We start from the raw sequence: 16,006 nt of genomic DNA on the forward strand, positions 1-16,006 counted from the left end.
AAAAGTTTCCCAGAGACCTTCTGTGAAGCTCAATCCAGAGACATATCTATAAGAAATGCTCACAGTTGCCTTGTACAGCACAGCTTGGCTAATCAGTGATGTGGATTTTCTGGAATAATTTTCTGATGTCCTTGTAGTGTTATCTGATTTAGCAGATTGCCCATGTTAATTCGGTTCTCAATATATATTAGTGTTTGAACTGAAATTTGATTAGAGAAGAAACTAAGTAAAGCACAACTAATATGGCTTAAAATTGGGCTTAAAAAAATCTATAAAAATCTACCTATGTACACATAGATCATAGATTTGTAGAGTTGAAAGAGACCCAAAGGATCACCTAGTCCTGCAAATGCAGGAATTGCAGCTAAAAAATAGCTGACAGGTAGATTTAAACACTTCCAATGAAGGAGAGTCCCTTTCCCTTCCAGTGTGGTCTCTTTCCACTGTTGAACAGCTCTTACTGTCAGAACGTTCTTCCTAATGATTAGTTGGAATCTCCTTTCTTGTAATTTGAACCCATTGGTTCAGGTAAAACACGATGCTTTACAAATAGCATTCTAAAATAAACACAGGAAAAACAGAGGAAGTGGGAGGGAAATGGAGCAGAGAAGAACATGGTGGTTTCAATTACACACACTTTGACTTAGTTACAGTAAGGTATAGTTCTTGGGGTGAAGGGGCAGCAATTTCAGAGAGAACAGGAAAAGAGAAGTTTTGAGGGAGATAATGAATAGGAATGAGTTTAGGAGGCAAACTGTGGGTGGGTGCCATAATGATTGAAAAGGGTATCTCAAGCAGAGTTTGACATGACATGAAGTTATGTTCAAACAAATTCAAAGCAGTTATTCTTATTGGAATACTTGTACAAGTTTGGACAATAAGATGTCCCTCCCATGCATTGTTTACATTTAAGGAAAAAAATATTGAAGGCTAATGCAGGAAAGCAAGTGAACAGCAACCACTCACTGATCAGCAACATAATTTTTTTTGAGAAATACAACTCTGTATTCGGGACATATAGTTTGAAAGTTCATAAACTGTAAGAGAAAGCTTGATTTCATTGTATTATACTAAAAGCTTCTTAAGTAGGTGGAAAAATTACTTGCCGTATGAAGCACCAAAAAAGAACCCTAGCGTTATCAAATGGCTGCTGCCCAACATATGGTTACTTCTACACCAACTGCTGAATTTTCATCGTGGTTTTAACATTGCTGTATGATTAATGTTATCCCTCTAGGATTTAGCTGCATTTTGCAGTGAACAAATAGTTTACCACAAGCAAGCTGAATGAATGCATTCTTTGACGAGAGATAACAAAGGCCATAATTGAGAAGCTTTAGTGTGTGTTGGGTTGGCCTGATTCAGTTGACCTTGTGCAATTTTTTAAAACTCAAAGTGAGCTGTGTGTGCTATAACTGATCCAGGTTAAAATAAAATAAATATTAATTGGGACCTAGGAATCAAACAGGAATCTCTCTGTGTCCATGAGAGAAGTACAATGAAGATCTGAGACCTCTCCCTTCCTCCCCCTCCCCTTTCCTATCTGCTCTTTTTATGAGCAGGCAAGTACCTGAATTTATTTGCTGGTTTTGTAGGTTACAACTCAAGAGAAGTCCATAAAGATACTGCTGCCTGCTGTTAACATGGATGTGTGTGTTACACACAGTGGGCAATGCAGTTGTGCAAGAAATTAAACTGGACAAAACTAAAACAGAACAGAACTTTGATATACTTTCATTTTATAATGAAAGGCTAACAGTGGCCAGTGCCAGAGGCATCAGTACATTAGAGAAAACAGTACACAGACCAGAATGCTTAATTTCCCCCATCTGCTCCTTGTCTTTGACAGTTAAGTATCATTGTAATGATGTGGCCATTGCTCTCCAAATCCAGTAAAGACTACAGTTCACAGTCCTAGTTAACCTACAAGATTTTGGCTAAGTGAGACTTGACAGTGGCTTGCAGACATTGCAAGCAAGTTATTTTTTTAATTTTAAAATAGATTAAATGTATGTAAGCAAAATCCCAAAAATGTTCTGAATGGAAATATCAAGTTAATGTTCTACCTGAGATCTTAAAATCAGTAAAAGGCAAAAAACAACAACACTGTGCTTAAACTACAGCCTAAATGCAGTGTAAACCTAGACATCATAATAGTAATAATCCATTAACTGAATCTAGCAGTGATTTCACTTAAAGATATCAAACAGCACAAGAGCCCAATGTATCATATTTGTTCCTTGTTCTGTTTGGAACTCATTCCTATATGTGTTTGCTCAGAAATCTTGCTGCGTTCAGTATGATTTGCTCCCAAATGTGAATAGAATTTCCAGCCGTATGGTGCAGTTGTATACTTGTTGAGAATTCCTACTGTGTTCATGGGGAATTGCTCACTCATAAGCATGTTTAAGAGTGGAGCCTTAGGCTGCAAGCCAATACATACTTACCTGGGAGTAAGCCTCCTGAATGTAATGTGGCTTACGTCTGACTCAGCGAGCATAGAATCGCACTCCTAGTTTCTCTAGCCTCCCCAATGTTCCTGTGCTATTGGGTAATTATTCAGGTAACTGTTGCATATTTAGAATTGGGGTGGACATTCTTTTTCCCAGTCAAACTGTATAGTAAACCAGAACAGATTGGTAAAAAATGAGCAGTAGCTTTGGCTGATCTTGAGATCAGTCATACCTGGAGATTGCAGCAGTGGCGTAGCGTGGGGGGTGCAGGGGGGGCCGGCCGCACCGGGCGCAACATCTGGGGTTAGGGCAAATCCACAGGTTAGGGGGCGCAAATCCACGGGTTAGGGGGCGCAAATTATTTGCCTTGCCCTGGGTGCTGACAACCCACGCTACGCCACTGGATTGCAGAAGCCAGAGTTTTAGTAGGTATATTTGCCTAGGACAGTGTAACTAGTCCTCAAATACATATACCTGGCTGCCTATTGGCCACCAGGCCAATTTCAGTTTTATTTCTGACACACAAACCCCTAAATGGCATAATAGGGGCCTGATTATCTGAAGAAACACCCCATGTTGTTCTGGCCAGGCTTTGTGGTTGGAGGCTCCTCTGGCAGTGCCATTGCTGACTGAAGTCACAAGATGACTCACCAGAGGGTCTTGGCAAGAGCACCCCATTTGTGGTACATTCGCTCCCCTCAGAACTTCACCTGGTGCACACTTGTCTATCTTTATGCACCAGCTAATGACTTTCCTCTTCTGCCAGGCCTCTTAAATTTGTGGTGCATGTGCCTGCATTACAATGAGAGGTGTTCCTTGTAATACCTGACAGATGGATTAGTTACTATGATTAATGGTTTGTTAGTTGATTGTATACAGTATTTTTCGCTCTATAAGACGCACCAGACCACAAGATGCACCTAGTTTTTGGAGGAGGAAAACAAGAAAAAAAAATTCTGAATCTCAGAAGCCAGAACAGCAAGAGGGATCGCTGCACAGTGAAAGCAGCAATCCCTCTTGCTGTTCTGGCTTCTGGGGTAGCTGCGCAGCCTGCATTCGCTCCATAAGACACACACACATTTCCCTTACTTTTTAGGAGGAAAAAAGTGAGTCTTATAGAGCAAAAAATACGGTATTTAATTTTGTGAGCTGTCTCGAGATTGCTTCTGATGAAGGGTGGGATACCATATAACACACACTCTTACTTGCATTGCTTCCTAGTTTTAAGTTTTTAATGGTGGGATTCAAATGTGGACCACACTAATTCCCCTCTTCTTTTCATTCAGAACTGTTTGATAAAGCTTGATGAGAATGGATATTCTGCTATAGTTGGTGACTTTGGCTTAGCAGAGAAAATCCCCGACTTCAGGTAAGTAGCATTGTCAGCATGAATCAAAATGAGGAATATTACTGCAAACATAAAATATGGGGGAAATCCTCAGCCGTGGGAATAAAATGGCAAAGAAATTTAAAGGTACAGTCTGAAAATTCAGTAAAGCTTTTAATCTGTCAAACAAGTAGTGACCATTCACAGCAGCAGGTATTGGTTATAAGTTATTTAACAGAATCAACTTCTCATTGCTAATACCTGTAGTGGGAGAGAGAACCATTTTGTATATTCAAACAGAATTAAACTTGCCAAACAGGGCAAACAAAATCAAATATGGTTATTAGTTCTAATTCTTCTATTTCATGCTAGATTTCCCTTTGAATTTCTTCTAATAGAGAATGGCAGCTTTCAGATCAGCAGCAACCTGCAAAACCAAAGCTGAAGAACAACAGGACTGTATTCCACCTGTTTGCAATTATTGGCTTTTTTTAGCCCACCTATTTATATTTTCTCTCTTGTATGCCCGAGTGTGTATATGTATCTGTCAAGTGAGGATAACAGTCCCAGCAGCAACTTATGAAATGGACTCCAGACCATGAAAGCTTATGCCATAATAAATTGGTTAGACTTTAAGGTGCTATAAGCCTCTTTGTTTTAGCTGCAATAGGCTAAGACTGAAGTTGCTCTGGGAGTTTTTACCATGAGTTTGCATAGTGGCTAAATGAGGTCATCTCCTTAAAAAGATAGATGTTGGTGCTCACCTTGACATGCACCTTTTGATCCTCAGTGTTTGCTGCAGTATATGTTTGCTCAATGATGAATATAAGTACTTTGCACATGCTCAGGTATATCTTCCTTTACATGATCCGCATTTGAGTTCTCACAGTGAAATCAGTTCCTGAAAGTTCCATACAGTTCTTTCAGATATCATCACGCCACTTAGAAACCTTTCTCCTTGCCTTCCTGTTTATCATTTTCTTTTTAAAAAAAGATATCAAAATGGTTTAACTGCTGTGTAAAGTACCATGAATACTAATGAGTGGGGTTCTGTAAAATTACTATTTTAGTGACTGTTTTGACCCTGAGCATGCTTCAAGCAGTTATGCAAATCAGTATTGTCATATTCTTCCCATTGGATAAGTGATCCATTAATGAACTGAACTAGAACAGTTTGGGTGAAACAAAATTAAACTAAAAAATGTACTGACTCAACACAGCTGCTCTATAAATATGGAAATGAAAATATTTCAATTTCCAGGAAGCTTCCTATCATGCTTCCTAAGTAGAATACTTTTCTGAATTGTCTTCGGAGAAACTTCTGAATAGTCTGATTTGTCATGGGATATTTTGTTCAGGCCACGGGTTATCTGCTACTGAATGGTGTTCTGAAGTGTCAACTGTTGCCTGTTAATGATATCTGAAGACTTGCTCTAAAGAGCCTAGAACTATGAAGAGGCCTTTCAGGAGAAAGGACAGAAGCTCTTTTGGCTTGCAGTGGTACTCTGGCCACTTCACACTTCACCTCTGCTCTCTCCATCACCTTATGTTGTCCAGACAAATAGAATCAATATGAATGGCAAGAGAACAGCTTGTACTTGTTCCCATGCTGAAAGTGAAAGGAGTTGCAAAGAAATGCTTAATTTGCCAGCTTCTAACCACCTCTCTCTTCAAATGTTTAAAGTGAGAAACTGCCAGTGGTGGGCTCTCCTTACTGGATGGCACCTGAAGTGCTGAGAGATGAGCCATATAATGAAAAGGTTGGTCTTCTTTCATTATACATCAGTTAATAGATACTGGGTTGCTGGTTGCCTGGCATAGCTGGGGGTGGGGAATTTGTGAGCATCTGTAGCTTTAAAGCTGTTCTAACATGATAGTAATTAATACGTTCAGCTGAATGGGTCCTTCATAGAAAATTCAATTGGAATCTGCTCCTTCCTGAACATGATTTCAGAGTTCTGTGAATTACTATAGATCTCATTTGAATGGAACGACAGGACTTTTTATTTCATTAAGTGGAATAAATATCCAAGGTTTCTATTTTTCTTAATTTTCAGAGTAGCAAAAAATGGGTTTCTCAACCTTTACAGTTTTATTATGACAATAAATGCTTCTAGATAAGCAAGTAAGAAGCAGCACAGCATAAATCATATGAAACCGTGCCTGCAAGTACCTAGCTGAATTATCTCATATGATAGGTATGATATGCTATAGGGGAGGTTGTTTTCTCTAGTCATACACATGCTGTTTTGAATATTGCACAGCAATGCGTTATGTACTTTCTCTTTCCTGTGAGTAGTATTTTCTATAGCTCTAAATACATTTGGTAATTGTTTGGGTGAGCTCTCTCTCCCAATTAATACTGCAACATTTCCTGATTTTCCTTGTTTGGAGTGGGTAGTGGGATACATGTACATTAGATGTACATTATTTTTTAGCACACCACATTTTTGTCCAGGCTCTCCCAGACTGAGCTTAAATATGTTATTCTGGTTTGCAACAAAAGCCAGTTTTGCACAGTACTGATTAGCTGTAACACCATCGAGGACACTTTTGTCATGTGAATGGGGAAGGGAGACCCTACCAGATCAGGCAGCATAGGAGTGCCTGTAATAAAGCTGTGGTCATGTTTTCTTTCTCCCCCTCCACCCCTCCTCAGGCGGATGTATTCTCGTATGGCATCATTCTTTGTGAGATTATAGCAAGGATCCAGGCAGATCCAGACTATCTCCCTCGCACAGAGGTAAGCAGAGTGCATTAACAAGGACTGGAAAGGGAAGAATCCTCAAGAATTTCGCTGGGTCATTAATGTTTGCAGAGTTGCTGAACACATGATGAATGACTGCTGCATAAGTCTTCTAAGAAAGCATTCATCCTCTACTACAGTTGCATGCAGAGACTGGCACTAACCCCTTCTCTCCACTCCTTCCCCATTTAAAGCACATAATTATACTTTGCAGGTGAATGAGCTTCTATAATATCTGGCTGGTATAACCCATAGCAGGTTATTGATGGTACCTTATTCACTGAAAGAGGACTATCTGCATAGGAATCCTTCTCTTCTAAATTAGAAATACATTTTGGTATTGGCGAGTTGCCTCACTACCTCAGATGCACTTCTGCCTTTTCACAGGAGAGCAGGATAAGAGAGAAGTTGTCATGTCCTATCCTACCTATGTTCAACCCCAGGCATCTCCAGTTAAAAAGACTAGGTAGGCACTGATGTGATAGACCTCTGCAGGAGACACTTGAGAATTGCTGCTAGCTGAAGTAGATGATGCTTGGCCAAATTGCAAGTAGCCTGACCTGGCGTAAGGCAGCTTCCTATGAAATATTCTCAAACTGAAAGTGTAGAAAATGTCTTGTCTTTGCAAGAGAAGAGGGGATTTTGAGGCAGTCATCTTGCCTTGGAGAGGACTTATGAAATTACGAACTCTTAAGGTAGTCCATGCCAAAGTTATTGCAAAACTAGATGGATTATGATGCAAGTTGAAAGTTTTCCTACTTCATCACAGATACATTTTGCAGTTTATTTATGCATTTTAAGCTGTAGATGGCTAAACATTGTACAGTTAGGAATGTCAGGTTATATGAACTATGCTTCAGATAAATTCAGCTCATATGGCAGAATGTTTAGGATACAGTAGGTGTACCTCAGTGTCCATACAAGATCAAGGCACAAACTGAGACAAGAAGAAATTACCCTTTCCCCTTGCTATTGCTCATATCTACATAGGAACCTTGTATTTGTGTTAGAGCACTAATAGATGTGATTTGGTGTGTTGCTTGTATGGGGAATAACCTATATATGTAATTCATTGTATTGCTTAAGTAGAGAATTATTATCTGTAATTCCTTTTCATGCTTTGCCTTGTAACACTGTCTTCATGATTTCCTCATTTCCTCATCTAGCACATGTTTCCTCCTCCCTCCTCTCTTGTGCCTCAGTTGTTAACTTTTCCCTTCCTTTTCTTTTTCCACCTCTACTTGCAGAATTTTGGGTTGGATTATGATGCTTTCCAGCACATGGTGGGAGATTGTCCCCCTAACTTCCTCCAGTTGGCCTTCAACTGCTGCAATGTGAGTATATTTAAAGGAAAAGAATGGAATGAGCATATTTCCTAAAACAAAACATCAGTACACTGAGGCCTCTGCTAACTTGGATAAATGGTTCATGAGGGACTTGGAGGAGAGGGCATCTATACAATCTAATGTTAGATTTCTGGAATGCAAATAGGATATTTTAAAGCAAAGAGGATATTTTAAAAGTTATAGCTCCTATGCTCTGCATTGCTTTTGTCAAAATGAAACATCAGTTAATCTTTCTTCCATGTAACATAACAATATGCCTGTAGGTATACATGTGTTAAAGATGGTGCCTGTGAGAATTAATTTATAAAAAACCAAGAAAATGATGTTTTTGTAACATAGTGCTATGTGTACAGATTTTTCTTCGTGACTAAGCTCTTATGTATCTTGTCACTTAATTTGTTAATAGATGGACCCAAAATTACGTCCTTCATTTGCTGACATTGTCAAGACACTGGAGGAAATTCTAGGGAATTTGAAAAGTGAGGAGGCTGAAAGAGAAAGAATGCTCCTAAATCTGGACAGCACAGATCGAAAACCCATCTCAGTTTCCAAAGGTAGGGATCAAGGGGAATGAGCCCAAAGCTGCTCTGATTACTAATCAAAAATAACAAAAAATATATTATAGTGAGGGTTCCTTTCTTGAATTTTTGATGGAGAATGTAAACCAGAAATAATACCTTTATTAGCCTTTTTTTCTAAATAAGAAAACTTGACTTGAGCTACATTATCACAAAATTCAATATTGATGTTGCATTGGGGAAACAAGGTGTGTGCCAAAGCCCCCTTTCCCCAGACAAGGCCCATGGAAAAGGTGCAACTCTGTCCCAGCCCTGTCAGTTCGGGTTGGGAAGCTGCTCTGTTTGCAGTGGCAGTAGCAGGACAGTTGGTATGATGGACACTCTGCAAGTGGATCTCCAGGATGTTGTCTTGTCTTCTCTCTGCCACGCCCCATGTGTAAATGTGAATTAGAATTGCTCTGCTTAAATGTCATTAAGGGTCATCTTGACTAGTGAAGTAAAATAATCCTTTGTTTGGTGTCTTAATCCTTGCAGGATCAGAGGATGTGCCACTTTGAGATCAAACTTTCCCCCATACCCTAATATCATTTCTGAGACACCCATTTTTTATGCATCATAGGCTATGACAGATGAAGACCAGTTCTCACAAACGCTTTGTTGCTTGACATTAGTCCTCTTATTTTATTTTTCAAAGGGAACATTTTATTTGCATATGATGTAAACTTTTGATCGTTCATCTTTTTTATTCTTATTTCCCACTTCTTCTAAAGCCCAGCTCCGTAGGTACCCAAATTCTAACAATATAGACCTCAAAAGGAAACTGTTACATAAGTAACTACTAGCTGTTAGTAGCTTTTTCTGTAGCTTGCACTTTTGGAGTTTAAATATCTAATTTTAGAAGCAAACAAGGCTCCTGGTGTCTGCTGTGCCCTTGTGAAATAGATTCCAGGAACTTCATCCAAATTAAGCTCTTCCTTGTTGGCTTGGGATGTCTGACCTTTAACCAGAGGCTGACTTATTGCAAAGTATTTCCTAGAGGCTATATCAGATCAGTTTGAATTATTGCAGCTTTGAAGACTACTGCTGCAAGTTGGTTTGTGGAAACTGCGAGTGAAATGAATCTAGGGACTGAATACATTGTTTTGAGCCATAGGTGTCATTACCCCACACAATAAGGATTGAGGACTGTACGGAAAAGTGCCTTCATTTGAACAGCAATAGCCGCTGTCAGCTTGATCCAGAGTACACTGGGTTCTTCATTCTTTGCAATATTAAGGGCACTGGAGACGTGAGGAGAGCTGTACTTGGCATTGTGCAAATGAGGAAGCGCTTTCATATGTGGGAGATACATGTGGACCCTGAAACTTGTTCAAAAGGTTTCTGTATCAGTGCTGGTGAATTGCAAATCTTTTAATGTACCCAGAAATATGTTTAACATAATAAAACATAGTTCCAGTTACAGATAGGTAGCTGTGTTGGTCTGCCATAGTCAAAACAAAAAAAAATCCTTCCAGTAGCACCTTAAAGACCAACTAAGTTCTTGGTATGAGCTTTCGTGTGCATGCACACGTGTGTATCTGAAGAAGTGTGCATGCACACGAAAGCTCATACCAAGAACTAACTTAGTTGGTCTTTAAGGTGCTACTGGAAGGAATTTTTTTTGTTTTGATAATAAAACATAGGAAGCATTGGTGTTAGGATTGGATTGTACCTTCTTGTCAAGCATTGACACACTGCCCCCTGGTGTGCTTAGAGAAATTGCAGCCAAAATTTGGGTACCTTTTCTCAGTTTTGAGAGGAAGCTGTTACATGGTTGGGACAGCTACTTTCCACTTGACCTTAACATTTGCAGTTGCTCTATTTAGTGATGCATTATTTACATGTATTTAACAGATTTTACCCCCAAGCCCAACTGCTGTGTGTCATAGTTTCTGCACTGGACTATGTGCTGTTTCAAAGCTGATGTGGAATATAATCTCTTCACTTCCAGAGGGAGGTATTATTGTTTGCCTTCACCTTTCAAAGCACAGGGGTGTCTTTGCTCTAAGGAAACCTCACGTTGAAAACATCAGCCTTTAGTAGCATGAATTTGTCTTATAGTCTCATGAAATGGTGGCTGTCCTCCTCAACTCTTGTTCTTGGGAACAATCTGCTAGTGCACAGAGCACAATAATAGAATGGGAAAGCTATATCTCATGTTATGTTGGCCTTTGAAAATACTTGCCCACAGATAAGACTTGTTATTCTGTCTTCAGTCTTTAACAATTGGTACTTCATTCCCCTCTAATGGTCTATGCAGAATGAAGCTTAAAGCAGTAAAATGTTGACTTAGAGAAAAGATTTTGGATGAACATGAGGAGTTAGAGATCATATCAATCCTTAGATTACTTTAAACACTATTTATTGGTACTAATATTCTACACTAGACCTTTACTTCCTACTTATGATGAATAAAAAATTATTTAGATCTCATCTGATACAGAATTCCATGTGAGTCCATACATTTCCAAGGTGTGGGGTTTTGTGGAAGACTGAACAGAATGTCATATGTACACTGGTGATCTTTTTCTGTATCATTCTAACCCTGTCACTAGCAACATCCTTTAAGTCTGATTTTCTTTTTCTCTCCATTCTAGGTTTACTAGAGAGGGGACAAGGAGTAAAAAGGCTAAGTTCCCTGGATGACAAGATTCCACCTAAATCACCCCGTCCACGGCGCAATATCTGGCTATCGCGCAGTCAGTCAGACATATTCTCTCGCAAACCTTGCCGCAAGATAAATGTTCAGGACCCCTACTATACACCAAGCAAAGGGGCAAACCGGAAAGTCAACCCTTTCAATTCTAGGGAAGACTTGAAAGGTGGAAAGGTCAAATTTTTTGATTTGCCAAGCAAATCTGTGATATCACTTGTATTTGACTTGCACTCCCCGGAGGCAGAAGGGTGTCTAAAGATGAACCAGACCCCATTCCGGCAGACTTCTAACACTGACTGGCTGGACTCCTCTTTCCTTCCTGCAAGACGGAGCAGATCACTTCCAGGATCTCTTGAATTTGTGCATAAAGATTATAGAACATTTGGGGATCTCTCTTCAACCATTAGTAGATGTGATCCCAGCCAGCTGGGGGCTGAAGTGCGGCAGAAGCTACTGAGCAGCAGTCAATATGGAGTGTCTGAGATTCCTCCTTTTCAGGCCAAACATCATAGGCAGGACTCGCCTTCTCCTCCTCTGCAGGAGGAAGAAATGGACTATTCTGATGGACTGGAGCCCCAAGATGAAAATGGATACTGCCCTGTAAATTTTGCTAAGGAAGCAGAACTTGGAAAGCCCAGGGGGCAAGTTGCCCAGAATGTAGATGGTATCTTGGCACATAATTTAGACCATTCAGATAGTAGATCCTCAGAGATGTTTTTGAGCTGCATCTCCTCTGAAGATATGGAAGTTGAAGATGAAACTCAAAGGAACATGCCTTCCACTAGGTCGGAGTCTTCCAAACTATTGTTCAGTGTTAACCCTTCCCCACAGTCTGGCAGAGAAGCCTCTCTTTTTGAGGCAGTGGATAGTGACATCTCAAATCTTGTTTCTCTGCCATCTTCAGATGCACCAGCATCAGTATGCGAGCAATCAAAATGTGACATTTAAAGTTCAGCCATGATACCATGGTGGCATATTCCTCCCAACTTCTTTGCTTTTTTAATTTTTTATTTCAGAATACTCTAGCAAAGTGTAGCAACCAGACCAGTCCATTTGGAGAGACAGCATGTATGTCAGCGTGTGAGAGATAATCCCTTACCGTACCTCAGGAGGCAGCTACTGCAGGCAGAAGGAGAGAACAATATCTCCATGGAATGCCTGGATCAATGCAGGGCCATAAATTTGGGATCCTAGGCTTGCCTCTACTTAGAAGCCATTTTCTGTCTGAGTACACAGTTTAGATCCCATTGAAGAAATTCTTTCAAACTTGGCATCCTCCTTTAAAAAAATCTATAAAACTCTTTTTGTGTCCCTTCTTGGGAGCTGCTGAGCAGGTATAAATGACCTCTTATTGAGTATAACAAGATGGAAACTGGCAATGCTGGGACATCATAGATAGATAAGGTGGTAGCATCCTGTACCTCTGTTATAATGACAGGTTCATAGTGCTGGTCTGAAACCCAAACTTCCACTGAAGAAAGTCAGACTTGACTGCTGGAGCTAAATTTCCTACCTCTTCCAATCCAGTATCAAACACTGGAAGCAAACAGCTCAGATTCCTACTTCAAGCATTCCTTGTCCAATTATTACTTGCTTTGGTCACCTTAATACCATGACCAAGAAAGAGGTCAATCCCATTTTCCTTAAGCAATAATAGGTGCTGTGCAACCAAATGCCTATTCAGTAAATTTGAAGTGCACAAAGAGGATGAACAGCTGTGTGTTTATAACTCTTCAGTATGTCCAATTCTATATTGTAGAAGAAATTAAGTATATAACCATCCAAGTGTTTGACATGAGAGCTCTTAAAAAATAAGCCAGCCCTTCCACATCAGCATTCTCTTAAAATCCAGCTCCGTCCAGCTCTTTGTGCAACTCTTCAATCAGCCTCTCCATGTGGGTTAGTCACACACTCTGAACAGATGTGTGCACATATGGAAACTTGGTCTGTATTTACATTTTGTACAACTTAAAAGTACCTCAACTGAGATTCCTCCATTGGAAGAGGGATGCTTGTTCACTAGACTCTGACTGTAGCTGCAGAAATAGTACTCCCAGTCCTTACTGGTCTCTCTTTCTGAGTATCAAGTCCAGCACAATGCTCAAAGTAGAGAGAAGTTAGTATGTGCTGAATAAGAGGGATTGGAGTCCCAAGTCTTGACTCTAGTCCCTTATTTTAATATAATAGGTTAATGAGAACTCCCCTGTGGGGAAGAAATAAAAAAGCAGTGCTGCTTCCTGATGTGTGTAGATGTCCTCTCTTATTAACCCCTCAAAAAGGAACCATAAAAACGGTGAAAGTCCACGAAAAGTATCAAGCAATAACTTGGGGATCACAGATATGGAAATATTTTCAAAACAGGTAACAATATTTTGCCCAAGAGTTGCTTGTTGCAACCTTGACAGCAGTAACATCTTTTTGCAATCTATCCTTATTTATATAGGAGCCCTTACCCTTGTCAAGTTCCTTCCAGAGAACTCCCCACAGCTTTTTTTTTGCATGCATTTTTTTAAAGACAGTGAAAAATAAATGTGTTACCATCTCACTGCACACTTAGGATATAGTAACATTTTGTTCCTCCAAGGAAGAAGCATTTACTCTTGATCAGTGCATGGATACTGAAAGAACTGAGCACTGGAGTCTGCTTTAGAGGCCATGAAAGGAGTCCACACTGCTGCCTACTCTGGTCTGTGGTTGATGTGTGAGCTCCTAGAACCCTGTAGCCTTTAGATGTTTGACTTGTGCTCTTACTGTTTTGTGAAGATTTAAAAAAGTGGCCTCTCTAATTTTGCTTCATCTATGTTTTTCCTGCTTTCATGCAGTTTTTCTGCAAACAACCTATCAGATGTGGTATTCTTTCTTGAGCTGGGGAAGAGGGTCGCTGCTTATATGGCTGCTCTGCATTCTTAGCAGAATGCTAGTGCAAGGCTTTAGTCTCTTATCCTGGTACAGAAAGCATGACATTTCTCCAGCCCACACTGTAATGGAGTTCATTTTGAAGGAGCTTGGTGGAAGCCAATTCCTTGGTCATTGTGTGGCTAAAATTAATTGTATACTATCCACTTTTACAACATGTAAGAGCCCCTGGCCTTCTGGGTATGCAGTCTAGAGCCAGTATTGCAGAGCAGCTGTTGGCCATTAGCTGTAATGAATACAGATTGTGGCAAGACAGTGGCAGTGCTTTGTACAAATACAATAGTGAATTTTGCTTTTATCATGTTTTTGATTTGCTGACAGATGCAACTTGCTTTCTTACAAGCGACCTGCAGACCCATCTAAGATCCCCAATCTGTTTTTAATTCACTCAATCTTTCTATGTTACATTTATTAAACATGTAATAGCAGCAATACTTGTGACTGATTGGTGAAAGATGACTGTGTATAATTGTATGTAACAAATTGCTACCCCAGCAGAAGACAGAGTATGATAGGTTATTCTTGGTTGCTGTATCTTGTCCAAGAACACTGGTGTTTCTTGCCAGTTTAACTACAGACACTTGAATAATTCCTCTTTGCACTTAATGCTGCTGTTTATACTGCATGTCACTACATTTCTATGCAAAAATAACCTTTGGGGGCAGCCAAATATTTGATTAAGGTTTAAAGATCTTTGCAAGGTCTATTTTCATATTTATGAAGGAATTTTATGTCTTAATATTTGCAGTCTGTAAATAGCTAAACTTTGTCATTAAATCTTAGGAAAAAAGTCTGTAGCCTGTGTATAATTTAACACTGCCAGAAAAGAATCTTTACGAAACATTTTTCTAATACTGCAGATATTTATGGATGTGTAAAGAAGGCAAATATTGGTTTTTATGTTTTACTTGGTTTGACTTTTTTCCTGAACTACAGCAGCAGTATGTTTTACTGGAACTGAAATAAGTAACCAAAGATGAATCTAGTTTAAAGTATTTGAATGTTTTCTTTGTCAGTTTTTGTAAACTGTTTCCCAATTTGCTTTCAGAATAAAAACAAATAAATCTACTTTTGTGGTTGAAAAGACAGAGCTAAGGAAGAAAGCTCTAGCCTGGATTCAGCATCCTCTGACCGCCAGAGCAAGAGCTGCTGCGCTAGCATAAGGGCGAGAATAATGCTTGAGCAGTATGAAATCCAGTGAAACAGTTGCATTTCTTGTGCAACTTTTAAGGGATGTGATAGTCTGCTTCTTTGGTAAATGTCTGATTTCACAGAGGTTCCTTTTATAGTATTTCATGCTACAAAGACAGTTACTATTCATTTGTTGTGTGGAATTCAGATCCCCCCCCAAGAAGCTGTTTTTATTTCCAACTACCCAACAGTATGCAGCTTAGAAAATACACACCCCCCCCTTTCGTCCTGATCTTTCATCAAAGCTGTGCTTTGAACTCAAGTGTCATCATTCTGTTTCCCACAGTGGTCAAGTCACATTTCCATAAAGTCAAGAAGCAATGCATAAACAGTATCCTCCCCAACACAACAGGTATTCAGACGCATACTGCTTCTGGCCTATTTCATGTATTTGGTATAATCTTTTTTTAGTCATTTAACCCAGTAGTCATCACAACATCTTATGTCAACAAATCAAGTTATATTCAATACTTTTATAGTTGTCCTGAATAAACTTGGGATGCTTGGCTCCGCTACTTATGTGAACAGGACTTCTGAGGACTAGCAGCTATAACAACCTCTTGTAACACATGCAGGGCTAGCCCAAAAGGCTATAGTACACCAGTGTTGGCAGTGGGCGTTATGGCACCAGTTCAGGCAAAAGTGGTAGATTAATATGTTCTGCTCTTTTCCCCGTACAACTCCTTTGTAGCTGAAACCCACAGATCACCATCAATTAGGAATATTAGCAATAAGTGGCAACCAGTGAATTAAAATGTACCATCAGTGTTAGAAGCAGAAAACAAAAGTTAGAAAAGCAAAAGCAAAATAAATT

At 39.6% G+C, this 16,006-nt stretch overlaps 1 protein-coding gene across 3 annotated transcripts in view; it reads left to right on the plus strand.

The window, feature by feature from the left end:
- The window catches only part of TESK2 (testis associated actin remodelling kinase 2), a 53,764-nt gene extending 38,695 nt beyond the window's left edge, over window positions 1-15,069 (plus strand). For all 3 annotated transcript variants that reach the window (XM_028733658.2, XM_028733659.2, XM_028733663.2), the window contains 6 exons: window positions 3,740-3,822; window positions 5,465-5,540; window positions 6,440-6,523; window positions 7,774-7,860; window positions 8,279-8,426; window positions 11,027-15,069. In XM_028733658.2, the coding sequence (XP_028589491.2) occupies window positions 3,740-3,822; window positions 5,465-5,540; window positions 6,440-6,523; window positions 7,774-7,860; window positions 8,279-8,426; window positions 11,027-12,033 (1,485 nt within the window). In that variant the 3' untranslated portion in view covers window positions 12,034-15,069. The remainder of the gene's footprint in view (window positions 1-3,739; window positions 3,823-5,464; window positions 5,541-6,439; window positions 6,524-7,773; window positions 7,861-8,278; window positions 8,427-11,026) is intronic.
- Window positions 15,070-16,006: the final 937 nt, after the last annotated feature.

Source organism: Podarcis muralis, chromosome 5 (genome assembly GCF_964188315.1).
Source record: "Podarcis muralis chromosome 5, rPodMur119.hap1.1, whole genome shotgun sequence".
NCBI classification, from domain to species: domain Eukaryota; kingdom Metazoa; phylum Chordata; class Lepidosauria; order Squamata; family Lacertidae; genus Podarcis; species Podarcis muralis.